Genomic DNA, 18,553 nt, shown 5'->3' with positions numbered 1-18,553 from the left:
TGTTGAAGTGTGTAGTGAAAAACTAATAGCTAAAATGAAAAAAAGTTGTATTTTGAATAGTAAAATAAAAACTCTTGCTAAAGATGCTTTCACGAATTCTCTTCATTATGTGGGATTTGCGATGTGTATCCTTGTCATTGGCTAGCGTTTTGATTGGTTGTTATATTTAATTACTAACTTTAACAAATCACATTTCACGCCAAGTTTCACCTTCTATCACAACGTAGTTCTAACAAGGCAATTGTGTCAATTAAACGTCACATGCTACTATTGCAGGAATGTAGAAAAGTAAGGCGTGACACGTGTGCTTTAGTGTAGCATTGTCTAATATTCTATCGAGGATATGAGAAATGATTAAAATGACATAACGTGGCATGATCTCATGGGGCACTCCTATTCAGGGCTTGTTTGGGGTTGTGTTTGAGGAGGCTTATAAGTGTTTTTAACAATCAAAAAATCCGTTTGAAAAAAGAAATATTTGTTTGGTAAAAAAATTAAAAGCGCTTTTAAGAGTTCAAAAAGTCTAAAAATAACTAAAACGTATTTTTGGTAAAAAGGCTTAAAAATAAAAATTTTGCCAAAAAGCGCTTTTAGGTAGAAACTTCACTTTTAGGTTTTTGCTAAAAGCGTGTTTTGGTCATTTTTAGATTTTTTGGACCCTTAAAAGTGTTTTTTTTTTTTTTACCAAATTAGTATTTTTTTTTTCAAACTGACTTTTTGAGTGTTAAAAGTACTTTTAAGCCACTCTTTAAGCCACTCAAACGCAATCTCAAATAGTCCTTTAAACTCATTATGTACTGGACCATTGGTCTCTCCTTGGGCTGGTCTGGGCCGGGATATTGGCCTACGGGCCTAAGAATATCAAATGCCAAATGGTGGGACTTTGTCAAAACTTAGAATTCAAAATGTTTGACTCTATGGCCATATAATGACTAAACTATCCCCAAATGAGGGGCAATTGAATCGTGAGGGACTGGCGCGCCCCCACCTGGCAGCCGCCGCCACAAAGTCTCAAGCTGCACATTTTCAAGTCAAAGTCTTCGCTCTCCTTTCTCCTTCCCCACCGTTTTAAGCCCTCTTGTCTGCGTTCTCTCAATCTCTTCACAACCATCAATCCACGGATTATACCCAGAAAAGGGAAGAAATGATCCTCCAAATCCAACCCAGATCACTCTTCCTTGTTGTTTTTCTGTTAGTGGCAGCAAAAGCATCAGAAGCAGCAGGCACAATCGCACCAGGCTCAACCCTCGACGCCTCCAACGAGAACCAGGCGACGTGGTCCTCCCCAAGCTCCACCTTCTCCTTAGGCTTCATCTCCACTGGCCTCCCCAACTCCTTCATCGCCGCCATCTCCTACTCCGGCGGCGTCCCCATCTGGACAGCGGGCTCCACCCCAGTGGACTCCGCGGCCTCCCTCCAGTTCCTCCCCTCTGGCGCCCTCCGCCTCGTCAACGGCGACGGAAATACCGTCTGGGACTCAGGCACCGCCGGAAAAGGCGTCTCCTCCGCCTCACTCGAGGACACCGGCAAACTCTCCCTCCTCCGAAACGACACCGTCGTCTGGTCCTCCTTCGACAACCCCACCGATACGGTCGTGCCGTCCCAGAACTTCACCACCGGTAAGGTTCTGCGATCTGGGTTGTACTCCTTTCGTCTTATTAGTTCTGGGAATCTCACGCTTAGTTGGAACGATAGTATTGTGTATTTCACTCAGGGTTTGAATTCCTCGTATGATGTCAATATGACTTCCCCGAGTTTGGGAATACAGAACATTGGGATTCTGTCGATTTTCGATTCCAATTTGTCTGGTGGGGGTATCATGGCTTACAGCAATGATTATGCCGAGAATAGGGACACACTGAGGTATTTGAAGTTGGGCGGTGATGGGAATTTGAGGATACTTAGCTCTGATCGTGGGAGTGGGACTGAAATTGCGAGATGGGCAGCTGTTGAGGATCAATGTGAGGTTTTTGGGTACTGTGGGAATATGGGAATTTGTAGTTACAATGATACGGACCCGATTTGCGGGTGCCCATCTCAGAATTTCGAGCTCGTTGATCCAAAAGATGGTAGGAAAGGGTGTAAGAGGAAGGTGGAGACTGTGAATTGTCCAGGGAATCCGACTATGTTGGATATGGAAAATACACAGTTCCTAACATACCCTCCGGAGACAGAGTCGCAGATTTTCTTTGTGGGTATATCCGCATGTCGGTCGAATTGTCTTGTGAATCCTAGTTGCGATGCTTCAACTTCGTTGTCAGATGGGACGGGGTTGTGTTATTTCAAGACTCCAGGTTTTATTAGTGGCTATCAGAGTCCGGCGCTGCCGAGCAGTTCATACATCAAGGTTTGCTCACCGGTGGATCCAAACCCGTCACCTAATGCCCAGCTTTCTGGGAAGGGCGGCGGTTGGAGGATGCATCCGTGGGTTGTAGCTGTTGTGGTTATAGGCACCATTTTGGGTTTGGTTGCCCTGGAGGGTAGTTTGTGGTGGTGGTGTTGTAGAAACAGCCCCAAGTTCGGAGTATTGTCAGCTCACTATGCCCTTCTTGAGTATGCTTCTGGTGCTCCAGTCCAGTTCACATATAAGGAGCTCCAGCGCTCAACCAAGGGATTCAAGGAGAAGCTTGGAACTGGAGGATTTGGTGCTGTGTACAAAGGGATTCTTACTAATAGAACGGTTGCTGCAGTGAAGCAACTTGAGGGAATTGAACAGGGGGAAAAACAGTTTAGAATGGAGGTTGCGACTATAAGTAGCACCCATCATTTGAATTTGGTGAGATTGATTGGTTTTTGCTCCGAAGGGCGCCATAGGCTTCTAGTATACGAGTTCATGAAAAACGGGTCTCTTGATCATTTCCTTTTCGTATCAGAAGGCCAGTCAGAAAAAATCTTGAATTGGGAATACCGGTTCAACATTGCCCTTGGTACTGCAAGGGGGATGACATACCTGCACGAGGAGTGTCGGGACTGCATCGTCCACTGTGATATAAAGCCAGAAAACATTCTCTTGGATGAGAACTATGCTGCCAAAGTCTCAGATTTTGGTCTTGCCAAGCTGATTAATCCAAAGGACCATAGATACCGAACCTTGACAAGCGTCAGAGGTACAAGAGGATATTTGGCACCAGAATGGCTGGCAAATCTTCCAATAACTTCAAAATCTGATGTTTATGGTTATGGTATGGTTCTTTTGGAGATAGTGAGTGGGAGACGTAATTTCGAAGTATCTGCAGAAACCCGTAGGCAAAAGTTCTGTGTGTGGGCTTATGAAGAGTTTGAGAAGGGTAATATCAAGGCAATTCTTGACCGGAGGCTTGCTGACCAAGAGGTTGATATGGAGCAAGTGGTGAGGGCAATTAAAGTCAGCTTTTGGTGCATCCAGGAGCAACCGTCACACAGACCAATGATGAGCAAAGTGGTGCAGATGTTAGAAGGGATTACAGAGATTGAGAGGCCACCTGCTCCTAAGGGCTTGACTGAAGGGTCCATTAATGGAAGCAGCATGAATGTGAGCAGCAACATTAGCGCTTTCTCCACCACTGCAGCTTCAGCCCCAGCTCTCTCTTCCTCTTCATCATTCCAAGCCGCAGGAGTTTCACTTTATGCTTCAGGGAAGAATGTAGAGAGGGCATCGTCATCCCTTTTACAATCATACCCAGAGGGCCAGAGTCAAGTTTAGTTGCATGCTTATATTTTTACTCGCAAACCGCATTTGAGTTCTCAATTTTCTCATCCAGATTTGACCATAGAAAAGCTTGAAAGAGGTAAGGTTCTGTGGTCCAAGTACCATTACATGATATTGGTATATTATCTTGTAGAAATTGTTACAACCATAGTATATATAATGTTCTTATCCTCTTTGCAAGAACGGATGACCAATTTGTATAGGTTCAATTTGAGTTGATCCATTGAATGTGTAAATTAATCGTGAGAAGAACCATTGTATGCAATACATTTTTCTTCCCAGCTTGTCTTTGTTGCAGTTTCCAAGATTTGGATAGTGGGATAACATTCTCCTAATGTGGAAAGAACAGATGACTATAAACCATCCAAAATGATCAGAGTCAGGGAAAGATAATTGTTTAGTCCACTAGGGCTCTCATCTTTCATGACCCTTTTAAACAAACTTTCATAAAAATAATAGTACCCTACTAGTGCTTGTTGATTGCAGGGCATATGTCTTGCTTGGATCTCAGAAAGAACAAGGTGAAGGTTTGAAATTGCTGAAAAAACCAGGTTATTCTTTTCTCATGAGCATTCTTTTGATTTGTGACTTCCATTTCTTTTCCCAAATCCAAACGTAGGGGAATGGGTAGCTGTAGTCTTTCGTGGAATGAGTCTTGCAACAATGAATATTTCTGGTGTTTGGTGAAAGATCGTTTTTCCAACAGTTTGAAAGCTCAATGCACCCCTATTATTTTATTTGTTGCGTATTTGTTTACTGCCAAGGAAGTCAAAAGTCCTCTCCTACTTTCCAAGCTCGCATGTGTAAGAGCTCTTCTTTCTAATAAATTATTATTCATTAAAAAAAGAAAAAGCATGTTACATGCAGTTTCCTTTGGAAGATGCCCTACATTTGTAGGTTAAGATATTTACATGAGAAATGTTACTTACTCCCAAGTCTTTACTTTCTAATGTGCCAGTGAAAATTACAATTAGATTTTGAACGACTTAATCTGTATATTTCACATCAATTGTGGTTTTTACTGTCACATCAGAGAGTAAGCACTTGAAAATACTTGTAATAAATGGGTATTGTTAGGGGGCTTACAATTTTTACTATAATTTCGTTACAAACTAATGTGGCAAATTACATGGCACATACCGCGTCAGCTACTAAACTATTAAATTTAATTGTGGCTGATATGGTAGTATCACATGACTCTTGCCTCAGCTTGTAAGTTCACATGTCATTCATTCAGTCAACCACTAAACAATTAAATTTGATTGTGGCTAACGCAACACTGTTGCCTAAATTGTCAAACCATTTTTGTAAATAGACTGGAAAATTATAATAGTATCCTTAACATTTTGCATGCTAAATATGTTTGACCGTTTCAAAGAAGACGTTTCCAGTGTAATGCGAGCCAGCTCCTGATGATGCTGATAAGAAGTGCAATTGTCAAAAGAAGCCAACTGCAAATCTCAAATATTTTATGCCACACATCTTAAAATGGTAGTGAATGTCTTTTCCAACTGCCGACATTAATTATTGAAGCTTCTTTGCCAACCTATTTGGACATCAACAACATTAATCGTCTCACCTTGTCCTTCATCTTACCCTCTCTCCCGTCCGATGCCCTCTTAGTGGCTGTGGCACCATGATCAAATCTTCTCACAGCTAGATTAGATGGACCAGGGCAAGAGGCAACATAGGCCATTAAAACTGAGGAAAATGATCCTTTTCATTTCAAAATCTCTTAATTTCTTTCATTTAGTGCATTTTGAAGGGCATTGCAATCCAAAAGTTTTAATAATGGTAGTGCATTAAATGTAATACCCTTCAAAATGCATACATGCAGTAAATGAAAAAAATTGAGAGATTTTGAAATGGACTCTTGACAAGTACAGTATAATAATGGAGAAAATGTACTTGGTATCCTCCCAAAAAAAAAAAAAAAAAAAACGGGTGAGGGGTATTATTGTCATTTTTGTTCCGTCAGATTTAACAAAAAATTATAAGGAAGAGTGTTAAGTGAAAGAGCCAAGTAATTTGGGAAGATATTGCAAGTTTGTAAAGTTTGAGAGAATATTGCAATTTTCGGTGCGAGTTTGAGTGGAGCAAGTCATCAAGTCTACTGACAATGAAAAGAAGGGAAATGCTACACACAACTCTCACTTCCACACTCTTAAGTATACACTCTTTCACATGGTAATAAAATTTACCATTAGATTTTAGATGGATTACTGTTGAATCTTAGATCCAAACTTTAATTTTTACTATCACGTCTGGAAACATGCACTTGAGTATGGGAGTGGAATGCGTGGCATCAGAGGCAGATTGACCAAAAATAAAGCATTGAATAGAAGGAGGAACAACAAATTAAAATATTGAATTTACAAATCAAATAAAAAATTCCTCTGGTGATAATGAATTGAGTTGAATCAATTTTACAATCTGTGTGCTGGTGACCTGACTTGTACAAAGAAAACATAAGGAGCTATGGTAAGAATACAAAACAAAATCGATAACTATCAGGTATTAATCACAAACTAAATTAGCTACACGGTGCTGCAGCTAATTGTCAAACCCTACAAGCACATAAGAAGGAAAGGGAAAAATTCCAACTAAATTCCAACTATTACCCTCCACAAGTCAATGTCAAGCCGCCAACTGAAGAACCAAATAGAATCTGGAATCAAGAAATGGCAGTGTACGCAAAAATATCTGGCAGGTTTTTGCCACTTATGCACTACACAGGCTTCAGCAGGCTGCATGAGATGCTGAATGGATGTTCCCAGATATTTTCCATTCTTATTTGAAATGGTCTTGTTTAAGAATTGCGTCAAAATCAGGGCATAGTTCATCAGCATTCTGTTTCCAAGTTTCACCATTCATATGGACAAACCATGATACTTGAGGAGACACGGATGAATACATATCTGCATATATTCGAAATAGCCACATAAAACATTCTCACTAGATAACTAGAAATCACTGGTGATTCATTTGAAATGTTTTCAAATAATTAAAGGGAAGCTGGCTATAGAAAATAGCTTAAGAGCCTTTAATTTATGGTATAACTTATCCTTATCGACACCACGACTATTTACTTGAGTTTCGTAATATTAATAGTGCAGACTATATAGAAATCTCCACTAGTGGATTGTCTTGGCTTGAAATTTGATGATAATTTAAGCTCATTGCTCAAGTAAAAAAAAAAAAAGCCTTATATATAACTCCAATTTAAATGGGATCTGCAAATTGGAGGCAGTTTTCATTGTGAAAGAAGCAACAACTCATAAGTTACTTCAGCAACAATTCTCTTTGTGATTAGTTTAGCCTATGTTAAAGTTGCAAAGCCAATTTTATTACCACAGTGACCAGTCTGCCTATGCATAAGCATTTCTTATCTGGTCTGTGTTCAGAACTTCATGGGGTATATGCTTGTGCGTATGCTTAGTTTTCATTTGCAAACAATCACGATAACTGTACCTAAATTTATAATACAAGCATAATGCAGATATGCTCAAAGTGCTGTTAACTTATAAGGTGGTGTCAAGAAGTCACGAAGAAATCAAATTCCTTTTGTTTCATAGAGAATCTGAATAACTAATCAGTACTTTAAGTACATTATATGGAGAAACACCATAATTACCAAAAGCAATTAGAATGACTTCAGGTTCTAATGGTCTAGTGGCATCTAGCAGTGCTTCTTATGAAACCTCAATGTGTTAGATTGAAAGTTCAAGAATTAGAAAACCAGAGTGGTAAGTTTTCTTCTCCTTTTTTTTTTTTTTTTTTTAACAAGTCAAGCCGCCTATTATAATCTGTATTGTTGATCTTAACTACGCACCAGAAGAACAAAGAAATTCAGATCTCAAAATACTGGCATTTTTCACACGAGAATATTACAGAACATGATTAGAAGAAAAAGCTAATAATGAATCAATTACATACACACAAGCTGAAAGTGAGAAAGTTATTGATGATGTTTGATTATTTTTATATAGACAGAAATTTCCTACAAGCTAGGTTGGAGGAATTTTTCTTCAACCCAGCGCCTAAAAGTGACACATATTCCTTAACATGTGAGAACTGAGAAGTATTTTTTTTAATAGCAAAAAAAAATATGTGCTTCTCATATATTCAAAGGATACATGTTACTTTTTGAGACAGAATCTTCCAACTCAATTGGTGTCCTATTTATATACATAGTCAGTGTGCTAATTATTAAGAATTAACGTGCTTCTGAGAAACCTAGAAAGGTGAGCTTCAGTAGACAAAATGTTGCACCAGGAGGTTCCTACAGATAAACCAAAGTGCCAATTTATTGATGTTGGAATCTAGCCTGGGCACTTAACCTTTGCAAGAATATGATAAACTGGGCAGACGCAAACAAAAGCCACACAAATTAAACCATACAATTGAAAATCATGCCATTTAGTCAGTGTATACGCATGGGTGTATGTCAACATGTTCACAATTACATACCTATAACAGAAGCTGGATCCCGTTCTCTTGTACTATGCAATACCAAAGTCCCAGAAAGCACAACTATGAGTCCGCAAAGCACTGACACAATATTGCTAGCACTCTGACCAGACCAATCCTAGAAAAACAGAAAGAAAAAAATATAATACACTCTGAAATTAAAAATGCAGATTGCTTCCAGCGAATGAATCAAAGATACCTTGAACATTATGGCACTGGCAAAAATTGTAAGTGATGTGAACAGAGCATAATAGATTGGAGAAACAAGTGCTGCGTTGAATGTGTCCAAAGCCTGGGTCATTGATTTGCATTATTTTCTAAATAAAGACAGGACAAACAAATGGCACCAATTATAAACAACAGTGAAGCATATCTACAGAAAAACATTTTGAATCCGTTTACAACTTTCTAATGGTGCATGCAAATTGAAATGTATCATTTCATGAGTTACAATTGTGGGTAGGGGTGGGCACAGGTCGGATCAGGCCGGGTATTGGGTATTTTAGTACCCGACCCGCAGGTTGTGGGTATTAAAAATTAGACCCGCAACCAAATTATCAATATCCACTGGGTTTCGGGTTGTGCGGGGTGGGCCGGATGGTGTGGGTTTGTGCGGGTTTGGGCATCATCCAGGTCTAGAGAGAGGAGAGAGCCACAAATGAGAGAGAGATAGGTGCAGATGAGAGAGAGGGAGGTGCAGAGAAGAGAGAGAGAGAGAGAGAGGCGCAGATGATAGAGAGGGCCGCAGCTGCGCAGAGGAGAGAGAGTGAAGGGCGCAAAGGGGAGAGAGAGAGAGAGAGGAAAGAAGAAAGAAGAAAGAATAAAATGAAAGAAAGAAGAAGCTGCGCAGAGGAGAGAGAGAGAGAAAGAGGAAAGAAGAAAGAAGAAGAACATGAAGAAAGATGAAGAAGAGGCGGCTTGAAGAAAGAGATAGGTTATTGTTTGTGGGTCTTAGTTTTCTAGGTTTAGGGTTATTGCAGGGTGGGTACCCAGAATTTAAAAAAATGCTACACGCCCCGCCCCGCGCAGGTATCCTAATATTTGACCTGGATCTGCATTTTTTGTGAGGAAAACCGGGCGGGGTGGATATTTGCCCACTCCTAATTGTGGGTGCTTTTAACATTGGTTATGTTACATAAACATAATATTCTCTTCTATCATCTCATTCCATTCATATTAAGAATGAACCAAAAATCGTACCGTCACCATACCAACGATTCTTGATAAATCTCAAATATGATGAAAAGTTACAGAGGAGCAGAGACCATTGCAGTCAAATTAAGATATCTAGAATTCACAACATCTAAGTGTCAAAAAAATCCTCCTTTTCAGAAAGAACTTTGCTGGTATTTGAATAACACTAACCACCTCTACACCCAGAAAAAGGAAAATAAGTAGATGAACAAATAAAAAGAACAAGAAGGCATCAAGGCATTTAAGAGAAAGGTATACAAGTTATACATCTATCCTCATCATTTTCTTAATTTTTTTTTCTTGGACTTATGATGAAATTGATATTAAATGCCGTCATTAATCCAATAATCTCATGACCATTCTTGTTACAAAACCACACAGACAGGAGCTTAAATGATTCTAAAACACGTGAATACTTCTAGTGGTAACAAATTGGCCAACATTGATCATCACTAACATATATTGACTTGAGTTGAAAGATCTTGACAAACAGGCACTTGGCACAACACATGCTGAATGACTATCTACACACACACACCACCAAATAATTGAAAGGCACCTATTTCAATACATATCAAGAGGCCTGGAACCAAATCCCACCTACGCCAGGGAAGGAAGAAGACTGCCAAGCATTGTGAAGTCCAAAAACTCAATGGCCACCAACTGTTGTGTAGTCCACAAACTCAATGAGACACCAAGGACCAAGAGAGAGAGAGAGAGAGAGAGAGAGAGAGAGTAAAATCTTGGATTGCAAGTCCATCTGACAAAGAAAGTTAACTATCTCTATCCCTAGGGTCCAAAAGTATGTCCCTTAAGACGCAAGAAATATATAAACAAATGAACTAGGGTCCAATGGCATAACCTAGAAAAAGAACCTAGGGAAAGCAATTGCAATCCATATAAAGATTAAAAGAAGATCAAAACTATCGTAGCTGTTGATGGCAAAGGGTAGACTAGTGTTTTCAATAGATCCCCTATTCTAACATTCATGAGATAGGAGATCACGGAGAAGCTCCAAGTGAGCTTCAGGAGAAAAATGGCTCCTGAATTAAATGCGTGTGATAACCTGTGTCAAGATTTTGAAATTGACTCAAAGGTTTAGCTGTCGGATGCCTATATAATTAGACTGAAGCTAGATGTGGTTGTTTCTCGACCTGGCGCTAAGAACTTAAAGTGCAGTCCCTATCTAAGTTGTTAGCAGAGAAGTTTGCATTACAGATATGGAGGACCAGTTTCCATCAAATACAGTATGGATACAGTTTCAGATGAAGATATACATGAATGCAGAGTTTTAACAGGACAGATGCATTTGAAGGTGGTGGAAAATGAAGTACTAAACATTGAAAATGTCAAACTAATGACATTTTACTTTGAGGATTGGGTTTTTATTAAGTAATAAGTTCCGTTTATACTGAGTGCTGAACTCACCACATTTTTCATTCTAGTTGCAATCTGTTATATAGAGGGGAGTCTAAAGAGTAAGTTATTTGTGCATTTTATGAAGACCAGACTTCAAAATTTTCATATTTCGGGGGGGGAGGGGGATGTTAATGGAAGCAAAAAGGAAGAAATAAAATCACTGACCTTGTTCAAATAATTCAGTTGAGTGATAACGCATGTAATTGCAACCATTACGAAAACCCATGTTTGGAAGCATGCTACCTGGCTTGAACCCTCGAATGTGAGTTTTATTGCAATACCTACAGCTTTAATACTCATAACCTGCAAAAGAAGCATAAAATCTATTGTCTGCATGTGCTTCCAACGATTATCTAGGGATAGGATATTTTCGTAAGATGGATAGCATATGCCCATAATTAGAAAAAGAAAATGATAGTAGGAGCAACACAACATATTTGCAAATACTATCATATTAAAAAGGCAACTCTTTATGGAAGAAACAAGGAATGCTAACCGTTAGAGATCCAATTATGGAACATATGCCAACATACACCATTATGTTTGTCTGCCCATGGCGTGGTTCAAAATACAAGATCAGCAACAAAGAAACAGCTATTGCTGAGGCTGTATATAAAAGAAAAGCTGGACCCAAAACATGAAAACAATCAACAGAGAGAAGAGAAAAACTAAACATAGAAACAGCAAAACAATATTCAAAAAGTTTACCTGGTTGAGTTGCTAACTCCCAAATTTCTTCCACTGATGTAAGACTACGTTCACTTGGAGCATGAAGCACAATCAAAGTAGACCCCACAATGCATAAGACACACCCCAGTATACCCATTTTCTGCAATTTTTCCTTCAAGAAGAAGTGTGCTAGAATAGCACTTGTGACAAAATGAACAACAAAGTCAAAACCACAAATTTATTCATCTGAAACACAAAGGTTGGCAGGTTGCATTTGGTTGCAAGGAAATGAAGTCATGGAATAGGGATTGAAGCCAAAATCTAATTCCAAAATCTGTTTGCTTATGAGAACAATATAAACTGAACTGAAAATGGATCACAAATCACAACTATTCCACAACTAATCCAGTAGTTTGACTTTCAAAGATTTTGAATTTCAACTAAAATCTGGTTCTATTGCAACCAAGCACACCAGCACTAGAATTTAAACTAAGGACATCTGATGCACCTAACAATTATACTCAAAGCTCCAAGTGGCGTCACAAGCACCGCAGGAGCAAACATGTAAGCGACAAAATTGGAGAGTTCACCAACGATCACTGTCAAAATTTGAGATAAAAACAAAAAGTTGTCTCATATTTCCTCACAGCTTTCCAAAATCAACACATTCACAATTCAACAATGCAAGACTTACTTGTCACCATGCCAATCCACCATAGAGGCTCCTTCAGATACCCGTATCCACCCGAACCTTTATTCCATTAACCAGACAATCCACCAGCACAATAATTCATATTAGTGAACTCAAGTTACATGCAATTTCAATTTAACAAGTAAATGACTTTGCTATAAAAAATTTTAAAAAAAAAATGCCTCTCAGCAGGAAGAAAAAAATTACAATCCTATCATTGTAATCATCCCAATAAGTCATAGCAAGGTTCTAATAATCAGCTCAATTGGGTAGTGAATACTGATATTGACTTGATAAATGAATAGTGCATTACTTTTTAACCCTTTTCAAGTAGGCTAATGGTTTGTATCCTTCCTCATCGTGCTGGCATAACACCAGAACTGTAATTAACTAACTGCATTCTTCTGAAGTGAAAATGAACCAAACCAAAACGTTTAAAAGATGAATAGAATCAGGAAATTATATCTGGGAAAGAACGCTTACTGGCTCGAGTCCCCGAGGCGCCAGCCCGTTGGAGACCCAACTTCTTGATGATGAAGCTGGACCCAATAAACACACCAGAAACAGCAGCAAGAATAAACCCTTTGAGATTATCGTCAAAGGAGGCCGACACGTATATTGCTTCTGGGTTCACCAAAGACGCAGCCATTGATGGGTACAATTTCTCATCTGAACAATCACCCGAAAAAGACACAAACTTGCCAACAAACCAAGAATATATATCTACACCTATGCGTACATATCAAGACTGAATGTGCAGCAGTGCAGAAATCAAGCGATGGGTTCAACTTCGAGAAAGTGAATCTGAATAGGGAGTAAGATGAAAGCTCCTTCACCTGCCAGTCCAAAGAGACGGTCAGGGATCTTTGGTAGCCATATATATACATTTTCTTTCATTCGCGGTGACGAAGGGAATTGATTGGATGTGCAAACTCGTAGCTCTGTTGCTGTACATGTACGTATCCAAGCCCTTGTCTGTTTTTTCTATATATTGGATTATCGAGATCAGATCATCTGGGGTCTTGCTTTTATTAAAATGGTTGCTATCAACGGCAGATTTTGACTTTCTGATCTACAGTGTAATTGGAGCTCATGTGCTCTCATTTTGATGATTCCCATGTTAGCTTTGACCTCTTGTTTTTTTTTTTTTTTTTTTTTTTTTTTAATGTAAATTCTGATTCTGTAAGACTGTAACATTCCCTACGGACCCTACCTTAAGCCTATGAAAGTCCATAGGCAAGCCCAACTGTTGGGCTTAGAATGTGGAGGCCCATTTAATTAGGTCTAAGTTAGCTTACAAAATGAATCAAAGCCCTATTAAGCATAGTTTTATGATTGTTTTGTTTACTTAGTTTTTGTTAGGAAAATTTACAAAAGAGCACCTTTCACCCTAGCTGCCTATTTCTCTCGTTTTTCTCTTTTTAAAGTTTGAGAAGTGTTAGACAGTCAAACAAATGAACTCAGAAAAATTTTCAAGCTGACGTGGTAGACCGTGAATCGCAGACAATAAAGAGAGAATTACATTTTTTTTTTTTAATTTATAAACCATTGTCACGTCAGTTTGAAAATTTTTCTAGTTTATACTTCTCTTGGAATTTTATTTCAAATCAAATACAAAGAAGAATGGAAGAATTTATTATTGAATTTAAATTCATTAACACTTCATCTCATGCATTATGAACTTAACCATTTTTTGAGTCTAAGTTAAAATAAAAATAATAATAATAAATAAATAAAAAAGTGTTGTGGTATTTTAGGGAGAATGTTTTTATAATATTAATAAGAAATAAAATAGAACAAGATGATTTAGATACCTTTTTTTGGCAGGATCACCCAAACGACTACTATACCACTTTCATTTTTCATTTTTGTTTTTAATTTTAAACAAATTGTTTTTATTAGAGAGGCAAAGCATTTTTATTCTTATTTTTTACATTTTTATTCATACAAAAATAGGATTTGTGCTTGGGCTGTGGGCTCACTGCTGGGGGCAGGCAGGGAATAGCCAGGAACTGATCCAACAGTGGGAGTTGGCCCAATCATCAAAATATTCTCTTGGATCAAACTTGGTGATCCTCATTTTTTTCGAAAGATATATTATAGTGCAATAAAAAGATAATTGTTGGCCCATAAAAGTTTTAAGTAGCAAGAAGTCATAGGCCCATTAGTAGGTGGGGCCATAGCAACTATGGGTGGGGCCTATGGCATCTTGCCACTTAAGACTTTTATGGGCTAAAAATAGTTTTTTTATTGCACTATAATATTTCTCTTTCTTCAATAATCCTCCATAGAAATGGCTTGATCAATCATGTTACATCAATATATATTTGATAGTGATTTGATGATTTCCCAAAGATTAAAGTTATTCTTTCATGTCAAAATCCACAACCCTAGAATTTATGTACACATGAGAGTCAGCAGTGTATCATAAAATTAAAAAAAAATAAAAAACTCTACTAAAAAAACACAACTTTTGGCCAACAAAATAATACTTTTTTTTTTATAAAAAGAATCATTCTCTTTCTCTCTCTCTCTCTCTCTCTCTCTCTCTCTCTATATATATATATATATATATATATATATATATATATATGAGTAATGCTAAGGATCATTTTTTTCTTCTCGTAAAGATGATGTGGCTTTTAAAATTATTATTAAGTTTTAGATGAATCATACTTGAATTGGGTTTTGCGGTGGTAGAGGAATTGGATCGGAAAAAAGAGGGATTCTAGTTGTAAAATATCTAATGAAATTCAATGATGATTTTGAAAGTCACACCAGCTTTAAAAGAATAAAAATAGGATAAAAAGATAGCGCCTAACATTTTATATATATATATATATATATATATATATATATATATATATATATATATATATATATATATATATCCAAACTTCAAGAGTGCCAAGGCTTTTAAGGCTTTTTTTATATGACATTAAATTATTGGGTTTTTTTTTTGTTTGTTTGAAGAACCACTTCTTAAAATCACCCTATATCTAATTTCCATTCATCCTTCTTTAAAAGTTTAAATAAATAAATAAGCTGCATTGATTCTTTCATATCGAGTTCCTTTGGGTTTGCGATTTTAAAATAGTTGTTATAAAATGTGCAATTTAAAAACTTGATTTTTAAAAACGGAGTTAAGAGTTTGACAAAACCGTAGTTTAGCCTTTCAAAATTGTACATTTTCAAAAAAAAAAAAAAAAAAATACATCACATTACCTATGATTTGAAAACGCAAATTTTCTATGTTTTCAAATCGCAGTCCCAAACGATCAATTTTTTGCGAGTTTAATTTAAAATCGTATTTTTTGTTCAAGAAACTGCAGTGCCAAACGCACTTGAAGGATCTTTGTAAACCATAATTATGAAGAAAAATGTTGTTTAAAGGATTGGATAAGAATGCTCTAAAAGAGTGAAGTTGGAGATTAAGATAATGTATATTCATCATTTGTAAATAATTTTTTTATCTATGGAACGTTGAGTCATATAATTATATTATTATTACACCATTAGTTTGCCATATAGGGCCAATCGATGGATGCGACTTTTAATTGATAATTCTCTTCCTTTTGGTAAAGATATATTAATATATATAGTCTTATTAATGTATCTTTACCAAAAGTATGGAATAAAAAAAAAAACATAAAGGCAAAGATGCATCTATACATAAAACTATGAGAGCTAAATTTTTGTTTGTAAAATTTCATTTTACAACTTTCAATAGAAATTTGACACATCATGTAAAAACATCAAATACAGTGGGGATGAAAACACCGTGTCTTTAATTCAAATCAATCTCATTGAATATTTAATTTGTTCTAACCCAACGCCCATCACCCACAACAGAACCCCACACCCACCTCCAAGCCCTCAACACCGGAGTCTCTAAAACCAACCAAGATGGTGATTCCAATGATTTTATCAATTCTGAATGGTTATATTAATTTTTGGTGTTTTAAGTTAAGTTTTTTTTTTTTTACATATTTGCACGAGGGGAGGAGAAAGGGATTCGAACTACTAACCTTCGCTTCATGAGGCATGATTCTCTGTCGATTGAGCTACTCCTTAATGACAAAGTGTTTACTTCTTATTGAATGGCGCAAAACACCACCCAATTCCCACCCCGACTAAAATTATTCTCTAAAACTATATATTTAACGGTTTTTTTTTTTTTTTTTTTTTTTTATGTGGGAATGATTATATATAATATAATTTAGGGCTGCGCAGCCCAATATGAAGGATTCTTAAACCTTTTTTATTTTTTTTTTATAGGTGAAGGATTCTTAAACCTTAAGATCTCGACAATGAGGATATAATTTGTCCCTTTGCTTCTTTTGAGGCACATTAATCTTTGTAATCAACTTTAGTTGTCTCAAGATGCCGTTTTGGACTGTTTAGCATAAGTTCCACTACATACCTAATTACCTAGTCATCACCTTTAATTTCCCAAAAAAAAATTTTAATTTTTTTTTTTTAAAAAAAAGGTTAAAAAAATAGGAATATAGAAGAAAGAAATAGAAAACAAATAATAGTGGGCAAGTCACTTGGTACCTTAATGTAAAAAGAATAAGAAAGTGCAGGTGGGATGTTTCAGGTGGGATGTTCAAATATTATGGTATAGTAGAAAGTTCACTCCAAAGCCTATAACCTTTTGGCCCACGACCTTGCCTTTTTGTATAATGCTAAATCCCGTATCTTTTAAAGTTTTGAGCATTAATGTACTACCCTCCTCTTTAAAGTGTACGTAAAAGGATGCATTACATTTTAAAAAAAAAAATAATAATAAATAAATAAATAATTATTTTCATACTAGGGTTTGCATAGGAAGTTTCGGAATTGGAAATTACTAATTAGGTTTCTGGATCCCACTTTTGCCAGATTTGAAAGGGTTCGACTATTCCTTTGATTTTTCACTCCGCCTCTGCTACCAAAAATGTCAGAGGTGGAGTCGGACAAAAGTGTCGGAGATGGGCCAGAAGATAAAGATTTATCTTCATCTGACAAAGCTGCAACAAAGACGAAAAGAAATGGTATAATGGAAAGTGTTAAAGTATTAATTAAATGATTAAATTTATCTCTTCTTATCTGCTTAAGTTTTTGTGACAAATGGTTATTTAACATAGTATCATAGCCAAAGGTCATAAAGGTCATAAGTTCGAACCTTGATTCCATCATTTACCCTCCATTTAACTAAAATATTATACGTGTTGGTCATCACAATGTTAAAGTATTGATTAAATTATTAAATTTACATATTTCTATAATGGATAAGTGGTTATTTAACATGGTATTACAGTTAAAGATCTTGACTTTAAACTTTGACTCCGTCAATTTACCAAATTTAAATTAAATATTCCACGTGTTTTAGACCTCACCTATTAAGCTTTTAGGAACTATGCCAAAACGGTGAATGTATATCGGCTTCAAAATGACATTGTTTTACCTTCAAAATTTAAATAAACCTGAAATGACGTCGTTTTGCTTTTATTTTGTAATCAATCTTTATCTTCCTGACAGCAGTATGAAAAGACAAATAGGAGGTCCAACATGATTGATCCATCCGAGCTTGATGTCTTATATATTAACCTTTAGACAGAAGAAAACTTATATATTAAGCGAAGGTATGTCAAATCGGAAACGGTCGAAAATATATAAATATTCATGTCATTGCCTTCGAATTCCATCATAAACCCTAAATTGTGTTTAACTCTGACCCTGCCTCTTCTTGTCATTAGAAGCCGGCCGAAACTGTCTCAACCGTGAGAACCGCTAAAATTTGCACACTCCGCCTATTGGGTACAAAAAAAGCTTAAAAAATAAAGAAGAAGAAGCATATGTCACGTATGTTTGCTGCAAACTTTAGGTGAAAAGTGGAGATGCCACCCTAAGCTGTAAAGGAATACTCTTGATTAATATCAAGATTAAACTATTAAACCGAATAAGGATCCGATCCACCCTAACTTTTGACAGCAAAATTAAGTCCTTCATGATTTGGCTTCAATTTGACTTTCTTTTTATCTAAACACACAAAATTCTCCCCTCAAAAAAGTTGATTGGAAGCTTTTATTACATCATGAGTGCCTCCTAAAGCGAATCTGATTTTATAAAATCATGCCCTTTTTTCCCAAAAGGAACTACTTGTCCCCCATTTTCTATGGCCACCATTAACTATACCTCACTTGGATTATTTTCATGCCCCTTTTCACTTCATAAACACTCTCCAAAACACATTAACAAACGGAACCCATCTCTAAAGAAAAATGATTCGTTTCTAACTAATAAATAGCAACAAATCCATTAAACCAAACAAAACTATATATCCGCACGACCCAAAACACATCAAAATATTTTTTCAAACAAAAAACAAAACAAACCCTCTAAAACATGTTTTGTTTTGTTTTTTTTTTTAATAAATT

The 18,553-nt window shown here is 36.7% G+C and overlaps 2 protein-coding genes across 2 annotated transcripts; one reads left to right on the top strand and one right to left on the bottom strand.

Moving 5' to 3' along the window:
* Positions 1-975: 975 nt before the first annotated feature.
* Positions 976-3,969, top strand: LOC132184919 (lectin protein kinase family protein). The gene has a single exon (XM_059598708.2). It carries the CDS (start codon positions 1,145-1,147, stop codon positions 3,680-3,682), a length of 2,538 nt encoding a protein of 845 aa, XP_059454691.2. The 5' UTR covers positions 976-1,144; the 3' UTR covers positions 3,683-3,969.
* A 2,100-nt stretch (positions 3,970-6,069) lies between these two features.
* On the bottom strand, positions 6,070-12,966 carry LOC132184098 (magnesium transporter, putative (DUF803)). The gene is made up of 9 exons (XM_059597595.2): positions 12,615-12,966; positions 12,135-12,191; positions 11,949-12,039; positions 11,480-11,640; positions 11,268-11,395; positions 10,937-11,074; positions 8,358-8,450; positions 8,159-8,276; positions 6,070-6,606 (listed from the first exon to the last, which is right to left on the bottom strand). Exons 1-9 carry the CDS (start codon positions 12,778-12,780, stop codon positions 6,479-6,481), a joined length of 1,080 nt encoding a protein of 359 aa, XP_059453578.2. The 5' UTR covers positions 12,781-12,966; the 3' UTR covers positions 6,070-6,478.
* Positions 12,967-18,553: the final 5,587 nt, after the last annotated feature.

The sequence above is a fragment of the Corylus avellana genome, chromosome 7, assembly GCF_965113065.1.
Source record: "Corylus avellana chromosome 7, dhCorAvel1.hap1.2, whole genome shotgun sequence".
In the NCBI taxonomy this organism is placed as follows: domain Eukaryota; kingdom Viridiplantae; phylum Streptophyta; class Magnoliopsida; order Fagales; family Betulaceae; genus Corylus; species Corylus avellana.
The sequence above is the reverse complement of the archived record's forward strand: the minus strand, read 5'-3'. Positions and strand labels throughout refer to the sequence as shown.

Coding starts and splice junctions, on each gene's coding strand:
- LOC132184919 (XM_059598708.2), top strand. CDS start 1,145: ATGATCCTCCAAATCCAACCCAGATCACTCTTCCTTGTTGTTTTTCTG.
- LOC132184098 (XM_059597595.2), bottom strand. CDS start 12,780: ATGGCTGCGTCTTTGGTGAACCCAGAAGCAATATACGTGTCGGCCTCC. Junction 11,075..11,267: donor CCATAATTGGATCTCTAACG/GTTAGCATTCCT, acceptor CTTCTTTTGCAG/GTTATGAGTATTAAAGCTGT. Junction 8,277..8,357: donor CCAGTGCCATAATGTTCAAG/GTATCTTTGATT, acceptor CTGTTTTTCTAG/GATTGGTCTGGTCAGAGTGC.